Source organism: Nelusetta ayraudi, unplaced genomic scaffold, assembly GCF_046127955.1.
Source record: "Nelusetta ayraudi isolate G7.1 ecotype Tasmania unplaced genomic scaffold, CSIRO-AGI_Nayr_v1 ptg000002l, whole genome shotgun sequence".
Classification (NCBI taxonomy): domain Eukaryota; kingdom Metazoa; phylum Chordata; class Actinopteri; order Tetraodontiformes; family Monacanthidae; genus Nelusetta; species Nelusetta ayraudi.
Window position 1 is genome coordinate 6,502,508 of NW_027466052.1, and position 25,028 is coordinate 6,527,535.

A 25,028-nucleotide genomic window follows, 5' to 3' on the forward strand; every position below is an offset into this window, starting at 1 on the left:
TTTTTTTCCCCTCCTCCTCCCTTGCAAGAAAGATAACAGCAACACGTCTTGCATTTAACAGTTATTGTATTCAAACAGCAACATTCAATGAAACAATAATACACAGGACATATATCTTCAACAGTCTCTCTTTCAGTCTCGCTAAAGCTTATCAACATGCGTGGGTTAATTCAGCCAAGCTCGGAAGTTCATACCTCCGTTTAAACACAAGTGTGACAGCTCACACTGACATGGCATCACATTTCTCAAGGCAAACTAAGACGCCCTCGGGCCTAGAAGTACAAAACGTTGGCTGAAGGAGTGAGGGAACTGGCATCGAGAACAAACACTGGGTTCCCTGTTGCTCAACGTCACAGTGTTTTGTGCAGAGCAACAGGCAGAACAAGACAATTCTTGAACTTGATTTTGGTGCCTGGCGATGAGTGTTGCCTTCAGCGTGCTGCAACAAAACGCGGGAACATTTCTGCACTCTTCAGTCATCTATTTCCACTTGAGCTGCCAGCAGAGGAATCCATGATCCACGGTCGAGATGTCACGGATGACGCGACTGCTGCAAACACTCTGATTTCTGGTAATTGATAGTTAAATGTCCCCTTGGAGGAAATATTGCATTCGAGTGATAGAAAATTAGGGTTTTACATTCACTTTTTTACCACTTTCACAGGAAGAACACATTCATTTTTTGTCGTTGCTTAAAGGATGTTTTTGACTGAAACCTTGCTAGCTTTCCAGTCGCTCCTTGAACATTTCCTTTCATTCAAGTCTTCGCGCCTCCTTGCAAATGGAGAAGTCAACCAGCGACGAGTACAATCTTTCACCTTTTCACACTCTGAAACTTTCAGCATAAATTCAAAACATTTTTTGCGTTAAAAAGCTGCGGACGAGCGCCAATGGCAGTTATGTCCGCGAGTTCACAAGAGAGCTTTTCAGTGACTTCTTTCGGATCGAGTCCACAGATTCGTCGCTGAAAAGCCGTTCGATGGTGGACGCCAGGGAGGCCTTCACGGCGCGGCTGAGGCCTCGGGCCGCAAACACGTACAGCACTGGGTTAAGGCCGCTCTTGATGTACACGAGGAACAAAGATATATACGCCGCTAGACCTGCATTCTTGGACAGCGTCTCCAGTTCGTCCCGATCCAAGGCTAGGACCCGTAGGAACCGGCACACAAAATAAGGCACCCAGCAGGTGAGGAAGAGGAGCATGGTGACAAAGAGGACCTGGTACATCCTGGTCATCCTTCGGCTGCTCGGAGCGTGGGAGGTGGATGGCGTCGAGGGCACCGCTTGTTTGACCTTGAACAAAACTGCAATGTTGCTCCCCAAGAAAACCAGCAGTGGCAAAATGAATCCGGCAACTGTCTCCATGACGAACAGCGGCATGTTGAACGAGCCGCTCTCCACACACTGGTAGGTGTTGTTCACCTCCATGAGGACGGCGCTGGCCAGGTAGGGCATCGACAAAGCGGTGGCTATCAGCCACAGGATGCCGCACACAAGCGGAACAGCCCACGGGGGGCGCCGCAGTGCGGCCCACACGGGCTTCAGCAGGCACAGGCAGCGCTCCAGGGACACGGCGCACAGCAGGAAGGCGGAGGCGTACAGGCCCAGGCTTCGCAGGAACATGATCATGTAGCAGAAGACGCGGCCGAAGGGCCAGCTGTAGTTGTGAGCCACGTAGCCCAGCATGATGGGCGTGCGCACGAGGAGCACCAGGTCGGCCACGGCCAGGTTGAGCACGTAGACACGAAAGGTGTTGGCCGCACGCGTCTCCGCAGTGCTGCCCCTTCGCACCAGGTGGCGCCGGCCGCGGCATCCCAGGGCCCAAACCACCAGCCCGTTCAGAGGGACTCCCACCTGAGGTAGCACAGGGAAAACAAAGTTTGGCTGGAAAGGTGTGAAAGCAAAAACAAGACAATTTAAAAAAAAAAAAAAAAAAAAAGTAGTTCCACTTCCACATTGTGGCCATGGTTGGGGTAAAGAACTTGTAGCAACAAACAGCAACTGCGAGCTGGTGATTGTTGGGTGCAGAGTGTTTGATTGGAAATTTCGCTCGTCTTTACAAACCTATACCAATAGTAGTGCAGTTATGGTAACGCTGATTTTAGATACAGAATTTGAGATGTGAGAATTTATTTTCCCGGAGAGACCTGGCCACTGACACTGCAGCGCAGAGTTGCAACCACACATGCTGCGTTTGCTTTTTGGCTGTTGCAACAATCAAGAGAACTAATCTACTATATCTTTGATGCCTGTCAGTTCTTCACTACCATTGAAGCAAGTTCAAAACAACACAGAGAGGCAGAACATGCATTGCTGAACACTTGCCGGTGGCCAGTCAGCAGTCAAAAAAGCCAGTTTTGCCACAAATTGGGCTAGTTCCTGTCTTTGCTGCAGGTACATCCTGATCACGGTTCCTGGCCTTTTCTCCTCAAAGAACACCAGCTGGTTTGGCCGTGTGAGAGGGTTTGAAATATCAGCAATCTCACCAGAAAGATGATCAGAGTGACAGTGATTTGGATTCCCCGGGATACATCTGACTGGACGGAGCTGACGGAGCTGACGGAGCTGAGAAAGCTGCTTGGACTGACGGAGCTGTTGAGTCCAAGAACCAATGGGGTCACAGTGTATGAAGGGACTTGTGTGTGATTGATGGAGTCCATCATGTTGATGACACGCTGTAGATAAGTTGAAAAACACAACAAACACACACACACACACACACACACACACACACACACACACACACACACACACACACACACAAGACATGAGGTGAGGCGTACAGGTCAGGACTGTTTCCTTTTTTTTTTTTAAGTGGAAAGATGCCACCAAGAGGTCTCGCCACTGGCTGCCACCGGATGTTATTCAACAACTGCACAGACTGGAGTATGAATTTCACATGTACAAGTTTCCTTAAAGCAAGACATGCATATGTCCATATCACACACCACAGACTTCCTTCCTTTGTGTCCTTCCTTTACAAAAAAGTATGAAAAAAAAATCCTTTGAGTGACACAGTGACTAAAAAACCATAAACAAATATATGCGTATGTATGTATACATATATATGTATATATATATATATATATATATATATGTATACATACATACATACATACATACATGCATACATACATATGTATAAGTATATGCTAAACCCACATCTCGTTAATATCTATTGGGTAGCTTGGTTTGTCGCAGCTGCTTTTTAACCAGCTGGTATGCGAGATGAGAAATGTGTTTCTACTGCTGCTTTACCGCTTTACAGCAAACAAGGGTTAATAATCACACCTACTTTCGTTTCCATTCCAAGGGAGAAGCAAATCTCTATCAAAGTCTACGACAAACTGTGGGTTTCTAAAAATCAAAAGCAAAAAAAGAAAATTGCTAAAAAAGATGGAGAACTCACACGTTACTGTAGCAAAATGGCCAGATTGCAGTACTTCTAGATGCCCAGTTCAGGATTTTGCCTCTTACCTGTGTGCTGTTAGCCGTGCTCCAGGGTGCAGTGCAGTGGAGCCTGAGATAAGGCCGAGGGGGAGTGTCAGCGCTGCTGTTGTAAGAAAAGAAAAAAAATCTCTCCCTCCCTCTTGCTCTCTTTCCTGTGTGATTGCAACACACCCCTTGTAAAACATTTCTCCGAGTCTCATAAAGATCTTCTGCCCTTTATACCAAGCAATGATACGTCTCCCTTAAATTTGAGCAGACTTTGCCCGCTGCCATCGGAAACGGCTCGAGTCACACGTGAAAGCTTGGAAATCTTACAATGCGTTCAAACCATTGAAAAACAGAACAAAACAAAAGCGAAAAACTCATCCCAGACTTTACACAGTTGAACACTTTATTTAAATGTTTACCCTCCTATTTTCACATCACCAATTATTTGTGCACCGTGTCTAAACAAAGTGTAATAAAGACGTTATTTGTTGATGACAGGACATGTCTGTAAACATTGAAAGACAAGAAAAGCCTCAACAGTGCTGCTGACATCCCCTCCAAACTCATTGGAGTCAAGCAAAGCATCATTATCTCTCTCTGGGGGAAAAGAGTTCTTCAGAAGTACAAAAATATTATTAAGCCCCAAAACCACATCCTGTCTTGTGGGCCGTCACTCTTCACAGTCTTCAGCCCGGCAATATCTGCCTCCTCTCAGAAAAGACAATCGCAACTCTGAATCCTTCAAACCTTCGGCCATTAAGATGCTGAATGAAAGTGAAAAGTTCATTAAAAAAAATAAAATAATAAAAATTAAAAAGTGCTTCTGCCTTTTTTCATCCATCCATCCATCCATCCATCCATCCATCCATTCATTTTCCATACCTGCTTTCTTACACTCATGGTTGCTGGGACTGCTGGAGTCTATCCCAGCTATCATGGGGTGAAGGCAGGGTGACACCCTGGACGGGTCTCCAGTTCATCACATGGCATCTACTCTCTCTTCCTTCTTCCCTTCTTCCATTGCATTGTGTTCTCTCTGTTAGTGTCGACCTCTAGCAGCCTCGGCCTCAGTGTTTGAGGGAGTTGAAATTAACCTCAAGCCCTGCTTATTAGTTAAATAGACACCGATAATTATATAAATATATAGATAATTGTGTGTCCTGTTCTGACTTGCAAGGTTGTTCTTACTGTCTCGCACCATGATGGTTTCCTGTGTGATGTTTGCACGTTCTCCCTGTGTCTGCGTGAGTTCTCTCTGGGTATTCTGACATCCTCCCACACAGAGAGCATTCGGTCATATTATTAAATAAAGGAAACCACAAACTCGCTATTTTAGGTGCAGATAGATGTTCCCCCTCAAAGTATGGGTTTGCTAGAATTCCCCGGGAATTTGGGATGATGGAGAGCATGTCCAAGTCAGTCATGACTCTAGATAACATGTTGGTTTTTGCACACTTCAGCCTCGGCAGAGTTGCAACTGCTGGAAAGACTTTTTGTTCCCGCTTTCCCGCCAAATCCGCAATCTGAGGTCCGAGCGGAGATGAATGCGGTCTGCAGTGATTACCCTCAACCACTAGATGGAAGCGCTGCACCTTGTGGCGAACACTGCGCTAGTGCGACTGGTATCTTGTGTTTCCATGGCTCACGGGCGCAGGGACGCAGGCGGCCACATCACAGCCATAAGGATTCATCTGTTGACAAGCGCGTCATTCAAGGGGATTTTTCAGCTCTCGGTTCATGCCTCGGGGACATTTGATTTAAAAAAAAAAAAAAAAAAAAAAAAATCCCTTTTTTTTTTGTTGCACAATACGTTTTTCTTAGTCATTCACATCTATTTCTTTTAGAGAACTGAAAAAAGTGACATAGTTATAGGGCTGATGTACATACAACAGTGTCAGTAGACAAACAAGGAAGTATTTCGCTTCTGTGCATACATTTCCTACACGTGTTTCATTTGTAAATAAGATAACTACATAATTGTTGATGATGGATCCAATACATTGTACAAATAACCATCAAAGAAAAAGACAGCTTGAGAAATAAAAACCGATATCGTCTTAAAATCATAAAGCTCAATATACCAACACCATAAAAAAAGAACAATTTTTTTGCACTTTCTCTTTTGCTGAGATATTCATGTCAGAGTAATGAAACACACACACACACACACACACACACACACACACACACACACACACACACACACCAAAACAAAAAACAAAGCACATTCTATTTTGCTACCTACATTGCTTTAGCATCAAATATTTAATCAATTTACGTATTTGTTAATACCTTCTCGCATGCATTTCTGGCTTTGAATGTGGGTGTTAGATATTTAGAAGATCGACTGGTTCGAAAACATTGCAACGAATCAACAAAAAAAGGGAACGAAAGAGCACGGCAATATTTAAAGTCGATTTGAGAGATTGAATCATCATTGGTATTTCCACCTCTGAAACGCTCACACACTTCCTTTTAAACCTGCTAATTTTAGATGTTGTGGTTTTGATGTGGGTAAACCAAGAGTATTTGCAGAAATAACGGCAAGAGTGTGAGCGGAGAACTAAAGTTTATTGAGGTCTGACCCTGATATCAGTCAAGAAAACTTGTATTGTTCCTTTAAAAGGTTTTGATAACGCCTCTGGAAGCCACATCCGTCACCAACACACTCTGAGAGCACACGGCGACAGCGGCTGGAGACGCAGACCCGTCAGATCAGCTGTGTGTCTGTGTCGGATGCGCAGCCCACACCTGGCAGGAAGAGCTGACGTCGCAGCCTCAGGTGGCCTACGTGGAAAAAAAAAAAAAAAAAAAAAAAGCCAGACAGAAACATTTGTACAGTACCGACAGGATGAAAAGGAAAGTCTGCCTGTCTGTCTCATACAATTCCTCTAAGGGACAAACTTTCACACTGATGTATTTACATGAAATCGTTTTTTTTTTCTTTCTTTTTTCCAAATGAAAGCGTCGTCTTCTTTCCCACCCTGGCAGCTGAACAGCAGGCCGCTGCTTCAGTGCCCTGAATCCAGCGCGTAGGCTCCAGGTGAAAAGGCGAGACATGAACCTCCTCTGAGGTTGAAAACAGAAACCCATTAATCAGACTAGTTTTAATAATTTAAAAACTAGCGGAGAATGTCGAACTCAGAGAAATGAAGGACTGTGTGTGGTCGATTGAGAATTTCCAGAATGCAAAGTGGCTGAGTGGGAAAGGGGGCTGTCCCGCCGTGCATTTCATTCCCCCACCTACTCTTTCAAGCCTGTTCAGCTTCATCTTGACTGCCACATTGACGAGACGCTTTCTTTTTACTCTTTGCCAACTGACTCATATGAAATTGGGAGGGGCTACCCCCTGACTCCGCACCTCCCCTTCCTTCCCGAAATTAGAGGTGAGAGTAGATGGGGTGGCACCGGGTCAGACTGACGCTAATGCATGTTAGCAGGATGTGATGCAATGCAATGATATAGAACAAGGAGTCATTCTGCGAAAAAAAAGGGGGTTGGGGTGGTCTTGTTCAAATTCCCCGCAGTCCCTGCGACACTCCCATAACTGTCTAACAGACCTCACACGACAGAACTCCAGGTCATATCACAACTGGCCACAGTCATATTGTGCTATTGCCCCGAGTGGCTTGGTAAGAAAAGGCTTGAGTTATACAGTAAGAGAAGGCGCGAGGCAACGTTTCGGCCTCTCCCTCACTGGAGGACATCTCGGCTCGAACTCAACGATCCTCAACTGATGTTTCACGTGAGCGTCCAAAGATTGGGGCTTTATGAACTTCCTCCTGCGTTGCTTGTAAAACCACTCCTGGCTGCTTCACAAGGGGCTCGCTCGCCCTGAAACTCCTTCACTTTGCTGAGATCCTTGAAAAACTAGAAAAGAGAAAACGGAACAAAAATATAAACAGGCTTGTTGTGTTTCCAGCAAGCAGAACATTTTATGTTGAGGTTACACCCTCCTTGGGATTTAACAGTTATTTCTGAACTGGGCCGCACTGAGCCAGATCACACGGTAGAACTCAGGTAGCCTCATAGTGTCTTTGTTCAAACAAGCCCCCCAATCCCTCCTGAGTTAATTCTCCCCCAGCTTGTTGGTGGGTTCGATGGGGATATAGTGCTATTTTCCGCCCTCAAAATTGAAAACCATATATATATATAAAAATATAGATGAATTCATCTTTGTCTTTTGTCTTTTTGCTTATCGTGGCAAGCGTCATCTTTGCCTCTTCAAAAAGAGCATGTGCAACTATTGCCGGAAAAAAGTGGCACATGCACCTGACACAGATACATTTGGGGTCAGGAACTGCCAACTCATGATGAGTGTCACTGGAGGGAAATTGCGGCTGGGAATAAACGACACTTTAACGCAAGTTTTTTTTCCCCTTGCCACTCTTCCATATTCCTTTCATTTAAGCTTTCCGCTCACTGCTGGAATCCCCTCAGTATACAGCTCACTGCACTGTGTCAGTGACACATCTCTCTCAGTGGTGGAAAGAAACATGACATTTTGCACAAAACTGAGATATTTTTCATAAATGCTAAAAAAGTTTTGAATTAGAATTTCCATCTATGAAACTTACACTGCTAGCTGATAATATAATGAATTGAAACGATTCATACGAATCGACCTATAATGTCACTACCTGGTTGACATTTGTGAAAGGACAACACAAAAAGTTTGAATAGTTTGGCTTTGGTGACAGTACCACTCTGTGATGGAAGGGCTCTATCAGCACCCAAAGTGTGTGGGAAAGAAAGTATCAGGTCCTTCCTTACTGCAGCTATTAGATTCCATAACAAATGCTTCTCCCATGAACGGCTCCACCAACCGGACTTGATACTATTGCATGCATGCACAAGTACTTATGTAAATGCGGTCTTTGGTTATATTGGAAATTGTGTTTTTCCTCATTTTTAATTCTTATTATTTATTCTTTCTATATATATATTTTTTAAATCCATAATTCCTGCTGCTGCTAAAACCTGCAGTTCCCCAATGCGGGACTAATAAAGGTTTATTCTTCTTCCTCGTCCTCTTAATATTTGTTTAAAAAAACAACAACAAAAGAACAAAAGAACAAACAAACAAAAAACAAAACGAAAATAAAAAAGCCCCAACTTTATCAGATTCCTGGCAAATCAGTGCCGTAAACTCCTGCCCAGTAATGTCAACACTGCTGCCACAGGGCAAATACGAAGAAGAAGAAAAAAAAAAAAAAGAAAAAAAAGAAAAAAAAATCCAAGAAATTAATAATATAGTCTCACATCTGTGGGCTGCGTTTACATAGAGGCCAATCTCCTGCGTTTCAATTGTGCTTTTAGTGAGTGAGAGTCATTCTGCTCGGAGGGGATTTCACATGAGTCACACAGCCAACGGTATATAAAACACTTGAGCGCCAACACACTTGGTTAATGTTCAATCGGGGAGAGATGCAGAGACATATACGGAGGTGGAGAGAAGGCATGAGCGGTGTCCCTGGGGTCCAGGTCAGTAGCTACAACACAAACAAACACTCGTCCACTTCCTGACAACACATTGACTTAGATCAGCGCTGTGATCCTCCACTCGAGGCGACGCGCAACGGCAGCTTATTACATCCTGTTACAACTTCAAACGTTGGAGGGGAGAGATGAGAGATACAGGGCCTCACCAGCAGCGTGGCTCCGGGTTGCCGCGGCCTCTCTGACGTCAATAGGAATTCGTTGTAGTCGGCTCTTCAGGTCTAAAGGAATCTGCTTGCTGCTTCTAATAATGCAGAGTGGGAATTACAAAAAACAAAACTATACAGAGTAGTTGAAGAGTTTGTTGCGTTCTGTTTTTGAAAATGAAGCGCATAAATGTGTTTGGCAAAATCAACTGTTTTTTTTTTTTTTTTTTTTTTTTAACACAAAAAGTGACATTTTCGAGGTTATACTAATTGAGTTAAAGAATATTCTTCCTTATAATCCGAAATGAAAAGTACTAGTTTTGTGTAAATACAATAATTTAAACAATACTGAAATTGTGATATAGATTGAGGCTAAAACACCCAGTGACGAAGTGATGCCGCAGCGCCTGCACCTTCCCGCGTCCGAGTCGCTCACCAGTGTCTCTCTGTCGCCATCTGCAGGTCATTGTCTACTTCACGAACGGTGGAGTGAACATGTGGCCGAGGACACATCCTTCCAGCGCTGTCCCAGGTTGAGGTTAATGCTAATCGTGATAGGGGTTATTCCTGATCAGACACCTAACATGTTAGCATTAGCTTCACCCTGGGAAACCTCACGCAGCCATTGCCATGCCGCATGCAAACACCGGGCTCATCGTGCGGATATTGCAAGACTCTGGACCAATCTGGGAATAACAAAGTACTTCTGTTCTTTAGGAAAACTGTGCTTTAAATTGTTCATCATCAAAAAAAAAAGAAAAAAAAAAAGAAATTGCATTTACTCCACCTATAGCATCATTTTGAGGCTTACTGCATCATCAACCATGAGCCAAATGCTAGCACAGACTTTGATTTACTTTTGTGAGGTCAGCTGACCATTTTGTGTCTAAGGCTGGCGTTGGAAAGGTATTCTGCAACAGTGTTTAGTGCTCTCTGAATTCACAGCCAGTAAGTATGAGAAAAGAAATTCCAGAGGCACATTTCATTGGAGTGAGAAAAAAAAATGTATTCCATACAACACGCAGCGATGCTCTTGTTTGTTACTGTGTAAGGGTACACTAAGAGAAGACATAAAATATGTACACGAGCAAATGAATAAGAAACTATAGTAGGAAAGTGACACCATGATTATTCTTTTATAAATGTTTTGAATTTGGTTCAACATCTGCATCTGTTTTGTAAATATAAGCTGACATTTCAGAAAATAAAATCAGTGAAAAGCATCCGATGGTTTGCATGTCCAAAGTTTTTCTTTTTCTTTCGGCAAAGTGAAGAAAAGATGCATGTTTTAGCATTTTAAGAAATACCTCTGTGTCAGCATTCCCTGTTAAATCAACATTCATTAAAACCTGCAGCTGAAAGCAGCAACGTTCACAAGACACGCTGCGGTTGCTTTGTACTGGCAACACAGGCTCTTCCAGGGAGAAACACGCACATTTTAATGTGCAGCTCAGCCGTCATTTGTGTAGCTTTAGTCTTGTGACAGAAGCCCCGTGTAATCTTTTAAACCACTTTGTCATTAGTTCCGATTCGCCGAAAATGAGGGGATTACAGCCTTGGCTTCTTAAACACAGAACATAAAGAAACCCCCCTCAGCAAGCCATCTTTCTGAAGACCAGCTCAGATCATGATATTCAAAAAAACAGGAATCACAGGGCTAGCCCTCTAAAAACTCCGCCATTGTAAGAGTCCACCTTTTGAAGAGATCTCTTTTTTCAAAAAAGTCCCGTACGGGGTCATTTCAGGTGATCACCAAGTTACTAATCATCACAATCATGACCGTATCAGACCACCGCTTTCATTAGTCATACCCGAACTTTGCTGTGTTCACCTAGCTATTCCCAACAAGGACATTCCCAAATTTGTCCACGTCCTCTGTGATGGACCTGATGTTGGGCCATTAAGTTTTGTTAATGATGCATCCTCATAAACATTAGCATGGATTGTGCCACTCAGTAAGTGAGACATGGGGTCGTGCTTCTAAGGTTAGAAATCAGATCTTTTTTTTTATTGCAACCAGTGGAGTTGAACCCTCTTGGTCACTATAAATAACAACAACAACAACATGCTGATTTATTGTTTGCTGAACTTAGTTTCTGCAGTATCCTTGTATCATTTTCACAGATGATAAAGAAGCAGAAAGCAGGATAACAATGGGAAAACGTTTTAAAGCTTCCTTTTTAGTGTTTACAAATAAAGCAGCAACAAAAAAAACAACTTTACAATGACAATTTATAATTAGGGACTGAGCCCGCGGAAGACCAGTTCGAAACGAACTGGTTTTGCGTTGATTGTGCAGTAACCGATTGCATGAATCCGGATTGTAAAAATAGATTAAGAAAAACAAACAGCGTGAAATAGAATTGGTGTAATAATAGACTTCCCACCAAATTGCTGTTGTTACACAGTCAAATTGCAAAGCTTTGTTGGTAAATTTTTGTTGAAATTTCCTACCAGATTCTTATTTCTTCAATATGTTTAATTGAAGTCTAATTCCCAGTTTGTGTGACAAACGTGGCCAATAAAATGGATTCTGACCTTTACATACCAAGAGATATGTTGATGCAGATCTAATTAATAAGAAAAGATACAAAAGACTGTTTCTGAAGTTGGGAGGGAACTTACTCTCTGTAATATATTGAGTTTTTATTCTGTTTTTCTTTTTCTTTAAAAAAAGAAAAAAAACAGAAAGAAAGAAAAGAAAAAAATATCCACATCCACTGGGATCAGACGTTGTCTGATGCTGTCTCTGTGTGAGGGAACCCTGACACTATCCCATCACACAGACCAGAGAGGATGCAGGGTGGGTGGAGAACCGTGCCAAACAGCAGCTCCCTCCCGCCCCCCTCCGCCGCCCACTCCTCTGCTGTACGCATGAGTCGGTTTTGTGGGCGGACCAGTCAGCTGATGGCTAAACTACACACTCCACAATCTCTGTCCCCAGTGCGTGGATCTCGTCAGACGGATGCTATTCTAGCCGGATGCGCACAATGTGGGAACCCTGGTCCGGCTGCTGCAGGAGGGAGAGCCGCGCCGTCCAGCCGGGTGCGTCTCCTGTGCGCGCACCTGGAGACACGCAGAGGCGACGCCGTTCGGGTGGTTTCCTGGTGTGTGCTCTATGATAGCGAGCCGCCGTGATTCCCCGCTCGCTTTGTTTTTCCTTTTCCCCTCTCCTTTTTTTCTTGTCTTTTGCTCCTGTGATGGGGACACTGGCATGGAGCTGCGGTGCCCTGGTGCTGCTCGCCGCGGTGTGTTCGTGTCGTGGCGCCACTCTGGAGTCCGTCCTCTGGAGCAGCACCAACCCACAGTGAGTGCACGGGAGGGGAGGTTGGAAGTTCCATTAAAAATAAAAACAAATCAATTACTATGATGGCACCCTCTACTTTTTCCCCCCTTTTTCTTTTTTTAAATTCTTCATATTTTATTGCTCTCCCTGTTAAACAGACTCGTTCCTATATTATATCTCAAGCCAAGGAGAATCTTCCTGAAACTGTTTTGTCCTTTGGGGAGAAAACATATAAAAAACCTTTATCCTCCAGCCCCCTTAAATAATATATGTCCCCCGTCTTCTAGAGTAGCAAACAGATGTTGTATGCATGAATTTGTTACACCTGGCGATACGTAATGTAATCAGTGCACCTGGTCAAAAGTGATCACCAGTGCATTCAAATAGGAATAAACGGAGGACTGTGGCTGAATTAAAATGGGTCCAACTTCAACAGTGTGTAAAGGTAGTTTAACATCAGATGTTTAACTGAGCCAATGTTTAATCGATCACTGTGATGAGTGATATGGATTAAATGGATTAACTCATCCAACCTTCTCCCTTCATCATCTGCATCCTTCTCTCTCTCGCCCATCTTCAACTAACTTCATGTTTCACTTTCACGACATCCACAATTCTCCTCTCTGCTCTTCCTCCAGGCCTCCTGCCTGCCACCTCCAAACCTCAGCATCCTTCACTGCCCCTCCTCTGGACACCACGTCAGTCTGCGCCCCCACCTCCCCCCATCTCCAAAACATCTAACATGTGCTGTCCCTCTGATGCCTTCACTCTTGATCCTGACCATCCTGGTTGCTCCCGAAGACAAGCTCAGCCTCTTAATCTCTGACACCTCCAGCTCTGCCTCCTGTCTTGTCCGCAGTGTCGCTGTTGCTCTATCACCACTTTCACTGCTGCACCTTTCCTCTCATTCTTATCGTTCACTCATCCAACCTAATTACCAAAACAACCCCACCAAAAATATAAACTGTATAATTGCTCCCCTGAGCCTGTTTCTGATTTCCTAATCTCAAGTCTTTGAAAAATGAACTAAGATGATTTCAGATTTTCTTGACGAGAAGCTCAGCGGTCGCTCGTCCTTCATCTCCTTCTCTCAAACTCCTCCCCAGATTCAGTCCAGGTCAGGGTCTGGTGCTGTATCCTCAGATCGGTGACAAGATGGATATCGTGTGTCCCCGGTACGACGCTTCCTCTGGAACCAAGGAGCAGTTTTACAGAGTCTACCTGGTCTCCCGACGTCAGCTGGAGAGCTGCACCATCGACAAGACAGACACGCCCCTGCTGAACTGCGACAAACCTCACCGGGACGTCAAGTTCACCTTCAAGTTCCAGGAGTTCAGCCCCAACCTGTGGGGCCTGGAGTTCCTCAAAGGGAAGGACTATTATATCACCTGTGAGTCCCTTGGCCTTACCCCACAATCTCATGTTCAGTTCGGGCTCTGTGTGTGAAAGTGAGTGTGCAGCCTTTTTGGAATGGGTGGAAGGCGAACAAGCGTTGGTTCCGACATTCTCAACCAATTATAGCAACAGTTTCTTCCTCCCCTGGGAGACGGAAGACGCCGTCATCCTTAGCTCCCTCTCACTTTGTCAGGGTGCATCAGAATCAAAAAACTGTGGCCTCATTACTGGGCGGCTGTCGCTTGGACGAGCGTCTCGGCGGCAAGTGATGCATGAGATGGCGAGCAAGTCTGACCGCGTAGCCTCGTCCACGTAGGCCGGCTCCGCCGGCACACTTTGCCCGAGCAGCCCAGTGTGATTCTAAGGGCTTACATGCCCCAAATCACACAGGGCTTTTACAGCATCAGGCAGATTTGAAGGGAGCTTTCATGGTAACATGGCTTGTGGCCTGTGTGATGTTGTTATCTGACCTAAATGCTGCTAACAAGTGTGTGTGTGTGTGTGTGTGTGTGTGTGTGTGTGTGTGTGTGTGTGTGTGGTGTGTGTGTGTGTTTGTGTGTGTGTGTGTGTGTGTGCCTGCATGCATGCGTGTGTGCGTGTGTGTTTGTGTGAGAGAGAAAGAGGTGAACAAGAGTTCTTCCTCCAGATTTAATGCATATAGGCACAAATCGCCTCAAATGTCAGTTGTGCTCTTGGAGGTCTGGACAAAGGTTTTTTTCCCCCAGATAAAAGGTCAATTTTATACACTCCATTATCTGTTTAGGGGCCTCGACAAATAAGTATACAAAAAAACCTACAGATCTCCTGAAAACAGTGTGCTTAGCAAATACATCTATTAATGTATGTATGCCTTAAGGGGCTTTTTCGCATTCCGTGGAGTTTATTTATAGACTACAGACACATGTTGTCAGTGTCATTTGCATAATACAGAATCTTAAAAAAAAAAAAACAGATTTTTTTTTCCCTCTTTCAAGTCTGAACAATTGTGTTGTTGCTGTAAGAAATTAACAGCCGTTTATTTAAAAAACTGATCTTCAGTTCAAGTCGTTTATCATGGAAATGCCTCCCTGCTTCCTGCTCCTTAATGAGGATTTGCTCTTTTCTCGTTTGCGTGCCGTGATAACATAAAGACGTCGTCACCCGAGGCGCTGAGAACCGTTCAGGCCAAACAAACATTTAATTATCACGCAGACCAGCCCCGGCTGCAGCTTTTGTGGTATTTATATCTCCCCGATTATGTATGTATGCAACTTTTACGGTTCACGCTTGTTTGCCTTCTCCTGCCTTTGTGATGCAACAGCCAGCAACCGGCGGAATCGTATGCAAAAGAGCCCCAACAAAACTACATATTGCTTGATTATCTTGTTACGATGATCAGAAGAAATGCAAACTGAAACAGATGTGTGGTTCAATGCATGCCCTCGCCCCTCCCCTCTCTCTGCATACCAGCCACCTCCACAGGTTTGCTGCAAGGTCTGGAAAACTCTAACGGAGGTGTGTGCAGAGCCAGATCCATGAAACTGGTGCTGAGAGTTGGACAGAGTAAGTAGCTTATCTGCACGCAGTGTGTGATGTGAACGGCACGGTGAAGCATTTATTCTGCCTCTTGAGGAGCGATTTTCCCTGATGAATTATCTCAAATTCCAACTGCTGGCAGCTTAAGGCCATCAGTTTTATCTAGACTATGTGATTATCTAGACTGGCTGCGGCAGTTAATAATCTCTCCTCCCTGTATAATAGCCAGGCTCCCTCCCCCTATTTTTTGCTCTTAATACGTGGACCAAAAAAAAAAAAGATAAAGCAGAAATTTGAACGTTTGCATTGATTTTATGCAAGGTTCTCAAACATTCAGCCTTCATCCCTTTCGAAACAGTAACTGTAATGAATGTTGTCATGCAGAACTGTTGTGAGAATTACAATAATGTAGCGCAGTTATCAACTTTTTGGCCATTTCACTTCATAAAAAAACCAGGCATTTCCATGTTTGTGAAGCTTTAAAATATTATGGCTTTCTACAGGGCTGCATATGAGTTAGTGTGTGTGTTGCACAAAACTTAAAAAGTAAAATTTCAGATAAGGCCCCATCGAATTATAAATGTTTGACCCCCAGAAATGTGAAGTATTTTTCACATAAATTATTCAGGGAGTTTGAGCTGGAGATGAAAACGCACCATCTTGTGGGTTTCTCAACTGATCAGAGCTGAAAACGTGGAGCTGTTTTCTGCTGCGCCTACAAGTGCTGCCGATGTAAACAAACCCTTTAAACAGCGCAGGGAAAACAGTAATAACCCAGATTTAGTTGTAATTTCATGTTAATCTCTGCACGTATTAAAAGTGCTGTCAATCAATGCCGTGCAATCGCTGCAGCCTTCAGTCCTGCGTCTAAATGCTCATGGATGTATTGATATGAGAATCTAATGGGATGTTTCATTAATGCTAGTATAAAATCATTTCAACAAAACATTAAAGAACAACAGGGTACCATCTTAAAAAAAAGACAGCAGAAAATAGACAAAATAAAAAATTATGGAATTTCAATAATCGATTTAATGAAAATTTCAAATATAGGACTTGAGAAGAAAACTTACTTCTGCTTTGTTCTGCTCTGTTTTGTTTCGGGCCTTTAGACTTTCAATTAATAAAAGTCATTATCTCGCGTTATTTAGCGAAGAAAGAACCAACATCAAATTTACAGTAAAAGTGGCCTCTCAACCATGTTGAGACTGAGCAGACAAGTAACAATTTAGTAACGAGTTGAAAAAAAGAATCAATCTATTTTGTGTGAATCTGCAAAACCAAAGTCTTAAATGGCGTCTTGTGTGTCAATAACGTATATATAACACATGAAGTGTGTGTGTGTGTGTGTGTGTGTGTGTGTGTGTGTGTGTGTGTGTGTTTACTAAACAGAAGTACAGAATTGAAAATGTTCGAAAATGAATAATTGGGACAAACAAAATCACTGTTGTCAGAAAGAAACCCAGGCAGACAACAAAAAAAAAAACACCCTCAGAACAACCTGGTTTGGTAATCATTCTGGGATGTGTGTGTGGCTATGCTATCACAGGGTGTGTCTCTTCTCCCTGTGGGAAAACCCCAGTTGAACCTTTTCTAACCATGTTGTACGTTTCAGGGCTGGTGTTGGATCACACAGTTATGTAAGCCGACAGATGAATTTTAATCAGGTTCTCTTAATCTCTTTAAAATGCGAACTGTAGGTGGAGGAAAGTGATGGGGAGACCACAGCAATGAGGAACACTACATTTGTAGCAACTAATTAGTTTAAGTAAATGGAAACTCAAAAATAGTTTCTTCTGGTCCTGCATGATGCGTTTTACCCAAGTGAATCTGCGTCAGTAGGATGTAACCAGATGAACAGGGAGGGGAAAAAAAAAAATCCCTTTTTGGTTTCATTCTGATTCATTAATAATTCAAGAGAACCCCACCCACACAAGAATGATAAAAAAAAAAAAAGCGCATCATACAAGTGCGAATACATGATGCCTCGATGATAGCCTGACACCGGTTATTCTGCTTCATGTTCCAGATGCTTCAGATCCACCGACAACCCTGCAAGAGTCTCCCACTAGATTCCCACCCACAAGAAAAAAGCCCAAGGTCAAGGACCCTCCTGAGAAAGAAAAAGATGTAAAAGGTAAAAGTGGTGCAAAGAGCAATCAGGAGGGATGGGAGTGAAGGATCGACAGATCTTGAGCTTGGGACTGGACTTTGAAGTGCTTCTGGTTTTAATGATCTGAGTGGAGGCACTGCTTCCTCGAAGGAAAAACAAAGTCGTAGAAAACTGGTTCAGTAAACAGTATGTGAGAGATGTTTTAATAAAGGACCCGTAATTATGCGAACGTGCCTCCGCCAGTATTTTCAGATATGGATTGTCTGTCTGTCAAGAAACATCCAAAGAAAGAGGAAAGTCCATCCTTCACTTTGGTTCTGACTTCGCTTTTCCCACAAAGTTGACAGTGCTGGGAAATCAGCAGGTTGCGATGTCACAAAGGGAACTTTGTACTGATTATTAGGTACGTTTTAAATATTGACCGCATAATATTGTCTCGTAGGGAAGCAGTATTGAATTTGTGCACCAACCTTGTGTGTCTTGGTCTGAGAGGCTCTGAAGAGCGTGCCCTCGTAGCACGTTTCCCCTGAAAGACAAACAAAAATCCTTTTAAATTGATTAATAATGAAAACCCTAATGGTTTCTCATGCTGAATTCACTCTAACAAGTATTTTTGACGTCACCAAAACATTGCGTATACCCATTCCAGGTGACAACACCCTCTGTAAGTTGTTCGTTCTGCTCTCTTAGGCCCCCTTGTGGCGGCCTTTGTGTTTGACTTCCCAAACGTGTGTTAGGCAGGAAGAATCAGTTGCAGTACATCTTTAACCATTGAGAAGTTCTAAACAGAGGGTTAATTGTGCTGTTCTGGAGGGTTTTTTTTATTTTATTTTTTTTAAATGATAATCAATCATGCAAAGCTACTATGCAATGATAACAGGAACTGTTTCATTCACTGCTTCCCTGTTTTTTTATCAGCCTGGAAAGCCACCTGGTTTTTAGGTCAGAGCAAAAAAAAAAAAAAAAGTCTTTTAAATCTTTGTGCCCCGATTCACCCCCGTCGCCTCAGTTTCCCCTTCTCTCCTCTTTGTTGTGACAGACACGAGTTCAGAGTCCGAACCCACAACACCCGCAGGCAGCGACGGCGGCGGACCGCAGCCGGACGGAATGTTCTTGTGGGTCTCCATCGCCTGTGCGATCCTCCTCCTGATCATCATAGTCTCCCTGGCCGTGCTCTGGAGGTTCCGGTACCGTCGGCGGCGCCGCATCCCAGAGAGCCAGCCGTCTGCCTCGGTGCCCCTCAACACCCTGACTGCGCCCAAGCGAGACAGCATCAGCAGCGACAACAACGGCTCGGACCGCAGCGACGTCGTCTTTCCCCTGCGGCCGTCCGACAGCATGTTGTGTCGTCATTACGAGCGCGTGAGTTGTGACTATGGGCCACCGGTGTACATAGTTCAGGAAATAACGCCCCAGAGTCCCACCAATGTCTACTACAAAGTCTGACGTCGGCGGAAGCTGGGCGTTCAGCCGAAGAAACGAATCCAAACGTGTCAACACTTCTAATGTTTATAACTCTCGAGTGGATGCGTTTTCCGAGGGCGTCACACGTGCGGCTGACCTAACGATGATTGCACTGACCCGGCGTCAGTTCCCTGACTGGACAAAGTGAAAAAAGCTTGTTAATGTGGTCCAGAGCCAGACACAGGGAGAACTTGTAAGCTTGTTTTGTTTTGTTTGACCAAATTCCAGTGGTGAATTTGGACTGTGTGGGCTAGAGCGTTCTTTCAGTAAGGTGCTTAAGTGCAATTTTGAGGTGAAGATATCATATTGGAAGCGAGACTAAGCTACCGCACACACATAGTGGTAATGGTCATTTGTGACAGCTCTCTAGGAAGTCGACGCCCTTGTTGCCCAGGAAGGCATACGCTCATTCTTCTTCACTGCCTCTTAGCTAGGCAGTTAAGCAGATACGCTTTGAATTTTATGCCCTTAATAATTTACAAACACAATAATAATTAAGCGCTGCACTCCAAAAGAAAATTGGAAGTCGCAACCGAACCAAGTCGAGTTTGGTTTGGAATACAGTTCTGCAACATGGAAAATGAATTCTCGCAGCTTTTATCTAATTGAAAAATAGTAGAGTGAATTCCAGAGATGTGTTCTCCGCAGTCCATTCAGGACCTTTTCTCTTCCAAGGTGCTCAACATGTGAGGGTGAATTTGCAGCACCTGTAGAGTTTCACCATTGGTGTCTGGGTACAGAGCTGGAGAGACTGGAGAAAGGGAAAATGCCACAGTGAAATGAAAGTTTACATTTAGAAGACGGCTGATAAAATCACATCACATGCCTTGGGCTTCTCTCGTCCCTGAATTACAAATGACTAAGCGGCACAATCCTAGGGACTACAAACAACAGTCCTCTACAGAGAAGTCTGTCACATTGGCTTGAAGCAGTCTGGCTAGATGGCTGAGAGGATGAGATGTTTTTAATGTACTCATATTTTTTGCAAATAAATGCAGCGGCAGCAGTTTGTTGCGCCCATGATGAAGAAAATGTGGCGTGAAGATTCAGCAAGACTGGAAATTGATTGGAAAAAGCACAGGTTGCCTCTCGTGAACTGCAGTAAATCAGCATTCAGTCATTGTAAAAAGCTGTCTGCAACCTCATTTTAACATTTCACAAACAACTTGTTTTAACTTGAAAATAAAAAGCTTGCAAAAATTATACAGAGAAGACTTTCTGGGTTGTGTCTTTTTTGCACCGCATTGTGTGAATAATTAAGACTTTGAAAAAGCTACTCTTAATTTCAATTGCATAAACGTCTTCAAACTTATCAGGCACCCTTTATGATTTTGTAATGTCATTATCCAAACAAAGGCCATTGTTCAAGCCAAAATACATAAATTATATTAAATAAAAAAGATAAGATAAAAAAAAAAAATGTGATTCAACGTTTGAGCCATGCATTGCTTTTTTGGGTTAACGGGGGAAACAAACTCAAAGTGGTTTTCTGAAGGTTTTTGAGATGCTCTTGAGAGGAGCTTCACCACTCATCACTTCACAGTGCCCAGGGGACAGTGACTCTCTCTCTGCAGTGAACAGCACCTTGATGAGTGCCTCACCCTCTTTTCTTGAAGCCCATTGGAAAAAATAAAACAAAACAAATGTATTGGTTTAGTGCATCTCAAAATAAAAGACCCTGTTGTTGGGAAGGTAATCCTCAACTAGACAGACAGAATGACTTCTAAAACAGGCACACATTTTAACAGCAGCACCTTTCCTGGCACCAGCAAAGAATAATAATAATTAAGAAAAAAATCGTGTGCCGCCTGCAAGCTATCAAAACTACTCGAAAAGGTAATTAAAATCTTTTGTTAGATGCTAATGCGCTCCATGTAATTGTCAGGTGGGGTCTCTGGCGGCACTCTGCACGGCATCCATGGGTAAACATGTTTCATGCTCCTTCGGCCACATCATGCCGCACATTTTCGACCTGTCAGCTTCGATGAGCCTCCCGTCCACCGGGGACGCCTTTGCCACTGAAAGCAACAACTGAGACCGGGAGGTCTCCAGGGCGTGTGCTCAAGCAAGGAAGGGGACTGTGCTTCGCAAAAATGGGGGATAAAAGTCAAAAAGCAATTGTTGTCCCCTTATCTTGATTCAGAAAGTGGCCACAGTGTAGCACACACAGAATTCCCTCCAGCCAAAGGTGTAAAGGTTACATATAATATGATGTAATACACATCCTGAGGTCTTTAATTTTCAACGTAGACTCCAATAATCTTGTTACTAAATCATTTCTAAAGATGTATGAGCTTCCTGTGTTGTAACTTCAGGGGACACATACAAGGTAGCTGTGAGCTGAGCTCTAATGGTAGATCCAACACCATGGATTGTTGTCGCGACCCTATTAGTTTGGACAGAGTGCCCTTTGTGATGACACAAATAGCAGTTTCCGGCGATCCCCTGCACAACTGAAAAGTGAGCGAAGAAAAGACTGGACTTTTCTCATTTCTGGGGGTTTCAATGACAGCCTGGCAAATTATTGTCAGGAATGCTGGTGAATTTCGCATTATATTGGACCCTGTCCAGACAAATACTGACCTCAGTATGGTCAAAATTAATGTTCTGCATGTGAACATTATTTTACTGCGAGCCATGCAACGACGATTTGCTCGTGACTCCGACACAACTGGCCAGCGTGCCTGATGTCTGTGAACATGTGTGCGCCTTTTCATTCCCTCACTCCAAGTGAACCTTGGCCTGATGAGATGTTTTCTCACAAAGCGAGGCTTCACAGATGAATGGGCTGTGGCCGGCTGAGGTGAGTTTGGTTGACCTTGGGGTCATGTGGACACAATGGTGGACGGAGCTTTTAAAGGAAGAACAAAAACAGAGACCCCCAGGCTCTAAGCCTATTGTTGTGGGAGGGGCTAAGACTTGGGAGGCCATTAAAAAAAAAGAGGTGCAGCATCTGTCCTCAAATATCATATTTACGACAAGCAGGTTTTTTTTCTTTTTTCTTTTTTTCCTGCTTTTGAACAAGCAACAAAAACATTCAGCTGCAGCAGTATTTGATGGCATTTCTTTTAACTTCACTTCATATTATATAATCGATCACATTGGAAAAATACTGAAGCAATTTTGTACATACACTGATGCTGGTGCACACATTTTTAATTATCATTTCTGCATGGCAGTGCACAGAGGTTGAGACAGAAGGTGGGGGAGGTGCAGAGAGGTGAGCAGAGAGCTTTTATCTGACCCCATGGGACGATGTGAAGTCTCCAACGTCCCTGCCTCCACCCACCCCCTCCTCGCTTCCATATGCAGAGGAACTTGCAACTGGCTTTGTGTGGGGGGTTGGGGTCATGACTGAGCGCACACACATGCACGCGGTGTCCCCCCCTTCCTCTAAAATGGAGAACAACAGATATTTCTGTTTTTGAGGCACTACTCAAGATTGTGCACAAACCCCAAAGCGGACAACAAGTCCAGCGTGAGGAGATTCTGTGATTTCAAAGCAACATTCAGCAGGGAAAAAAGAGCTCACAATGAAAGTATGAAGTTTGAGAAACTGCAATATGCACTTCCTCTCTCCTCACTGAAACAGTTGGCTGCCTGAAGATTTTCTGAACTCCTGCGATGAGGAAGTTGTGGTTAGAGCTTCCTCTTGATTTTGAAATGCATCCATGTCATTGTACACATGGTACAGTATTCTGTTTTATAGTTCCCTCTGCTGGCCAGCCACTAAATTGTGTCAGACACGCAGTACCAGGAATAATAAGGACTGTTTTAAAAGATGACAAAAACAGTCAGTGGGTCAGCTGCAGACTTTACACTCTTTCAAAAGTAATTTTTTAGTTTCTCTGCCACGGAGCAACACAGTGTTTTAATGCAGCCTCTCTCTCACCAAAATTGTTTTCTAGTTTGAGTATAATTTCCCACAAAAAAACCTCCACTGCATTTTACTGTCCATTTATTGTATACTCTAGATTAAATTAAACGAAAGAAAAACTGAATAAAGAAAAAAAGAATCAAACGAGGAATATTTGTAATGGATTATTTCTTGTTGTATGTGTTTGTGTGTTAGTTTGTTATAAAAGTCTAGTGAAAACAATATTTTATCTTTGAGTTGCAAACATGCATATTAACAAAATTATCAAAACTTTAGGTAGATTATCAAAGTAAAAAGCTATATAAAATGTTTATTTTTACTGTTAAAGTAAATAAAAAGTGAAAGGTGTAGTGGGATAATAACTTTATAACATATGGGTTTGTTAAAAATGTGTGACGTATTCTAAGTAGGCTTACCACCTTTTTAAAGTGAAATTAATGATTTAAGTACGTCTACTTATTAGTCTGCAGAAGTGTCATAAAGATACAAAAATAAAACAGATAAGCAAATCAAAGATTTTACCTGCTTTGACTTTTGACATCAGTGGAAATCAAACCTTGAATGTATATTTAAAATTTGCATCATATTGGAGAAAATCTTTACAAAATATCCATCAGGAAAGGTTTAAAGAAAATGCAACAAAACAAAGCATTACAAGTCTATAGAACTTAAAATACTGTTCTTAAAGATTAACATTAAAGATTAAAGATTAATATTCACGGCAATATGTGAGCATGCATGTTAAGAATTTTTATATTTCAAAGTGAAATCACACGAACAACTAAAAGTATATTTTGGACAAAGCATGACAATGTGAACCGAGAATAGTTTTGTGAGGTGGATTAGGAGCATGTAAAAATCCGTGTTTTTTTTTTATTTAATATTTTATTTTAGTGATTCCTTGTATTTTACACACATATGCACAAATAATACATTGAATTGCTTAGCTATTGAGTCTGGAAACCATGTACATTCTGAAGGCCCCAAATTGGCTGCAGTATTTTTGTTGCGTTCTGGTTTCACCAAGTGCCTTTTAATATTTTCAAAACCTTCACTTTTTTAGTTTGGGAGGACAGCAAGGTCTTGTACTGTAGACTGTCTCTGACCTCCGATCAAAAATTAAAATACTGCGCCTTTAAAAGAGAACTCAGTGAATCACAATCGGAAATTGTAATTTTACACACATTAGTTGCCTTTTAGATGTTCAAAGCCAAACACAGTTCATTAAAGCTATAAAAAGGCTTAATTTCCGACAAAGATTTCAATAAACATCTTTTTAACTGTTGCATTAATGTTTTAAGTTTTTGATTTATTCTTTATTGTTCTTCTCACTATTCTGGAGTACAATACATATTTAGGAGCAAACGGTCAAAAGTCTCAAAATCACTCAAAACTCACATAAATGCTGACCTTTGAAATGTTGGTGATATTCTAAGAAAAAGGGAGGGGATCAAAGCAAGTCTTTAATCTCTGGTGAGGAACCCAGATGGTAGCCCTGCAGCTTTTCACATCTCTCAGAAGATGGTAAGGTAATTCTTCACTTCTCTTCGTATGTTAAATTAGACTGAAATTAGTTAATAAATGCCTCCTGAAGCAACTTTACTAAATTCGTGTGACAGATTTAGACAAATTTAGAATTCTCGAACCGTTTAATTAGTCGTAATTAAAAAGGTTTCGGCTAGCAAACTGGCAAAAAAAACAACAACACAAAACAGCAACTTAATTTTGACTGAATTGATGTTTCGTAGAGCAGCAACAGGTAAATTAGCCTCAAAATTTAGAATTGAATATTAAAACGTCTTCAAAAGTGTAGTTTTCCTTCTAAAAGCTGTCACTTTTGTGTTAATATAATGAAATTGTGGAGGGAAAAACAACAGAAAACAGCCTTTGTATATGTTTATGAAAATAAAAAAAACCGGCTCTAAATGTTGAGCTCCGCTACGCCGTCTTGTCAACACCGTTTTCTGATACACTGTGCTCGAAGATGCAGAAAAACATCGATTCGTGTCCGTTTCCCTCTGCCGGAGGTGGAGGCTGCTGTTGGGTTGGATGAGATGATAGTCGGAAGTCTCGTAGTTGAGGTAGCCTATGCTAATAGGGAGAGTTGGGGGTTGTAGCTAGATATTTACGTTCAGCGGGAACCGCCCTTCATTCACCCACATGGTTACCAACTGGTCGCCTTCGCGCCACTTTCCTAACCCCGCAATCATCTTTATTCGGCGCAGATGGGCTCCGAACTAACTCGCAATCGCCTCGTGGTTCACTTTATGCGTGGCTTTTGTCTTCGGGCACCAA

The 25,028-nt window shown here is 42.8% G+C and overlaps 2 protein-coding genes across 4 annotated transcripts; one reads left to right on the forward strand and one right to left on the reverse strand.

Annotated features, from left to right (window-relative positions):
* Positions 1–50: 50 nt before the first annotated feature.
* On the reverse strand, positions 51–2,941 carry LOC142884567 (C5a anaphylatoxin chemotactic receptor 1). Its single transcript, XM_076020294.1, has 2 exons — positions 2,487–2,941; positions 51–1,854 (listed from the first exon to the last, which is right to left on the reverse strand). The coding sequence occupies exons 1-2, from the start codon at positions 2,661–2,663 to the stop codon at positions 898–900; spliced, it is 1,134 nt and encodes a 377-aa protein (XP_075876409.1). The 5' UTR covers positions 2,664–2,941; the 3' UTR covers positions 51–897.
* Positions 2,942–11,956: 9,015 nt separating this feature from the next.
* LOC142884572 (ephrin-B2a-like) lies at positions 11,957–20,059 on the forward strand. Of its 3 annotated transcripts, XM_076020307.1 has the most exons (6): positions 11,978–12,390; positions 13,008–13,067; positions 13,476–13,759; positions 15,214–15,306; positions 17,309–17,416; positions 18,432–20,059. In XM_076020307.1, exons 1-6 carry the CDS (start codon positions 12,284–12,286, stop codon positions 18,836–18,838), a joined length of 1,059 nt encoding a protein of 352 aa, XP_075876422.1. In that variant the 5' UTR covers positions 11,978–12,283; the 3' UTR covers positions 18,839–20,059. The 3 variants fall into 3 exon arrangements, with proteins under 3 accessions (XP_075876440.1, XP_075876422.1, XP_075876431.1); XM_076020325.1 differs by lacking the exon at positions 15,214–15,306 and having other exon boundaries at positions 11,957–12,390; XM_076020316.1 differs by lacking the exon at positions 13,008–13,067 and having other exon boundaries at positions 11,986–12,390.
* Positions 20,060–25,028: the final 4,969 nt, after the last annotated feature.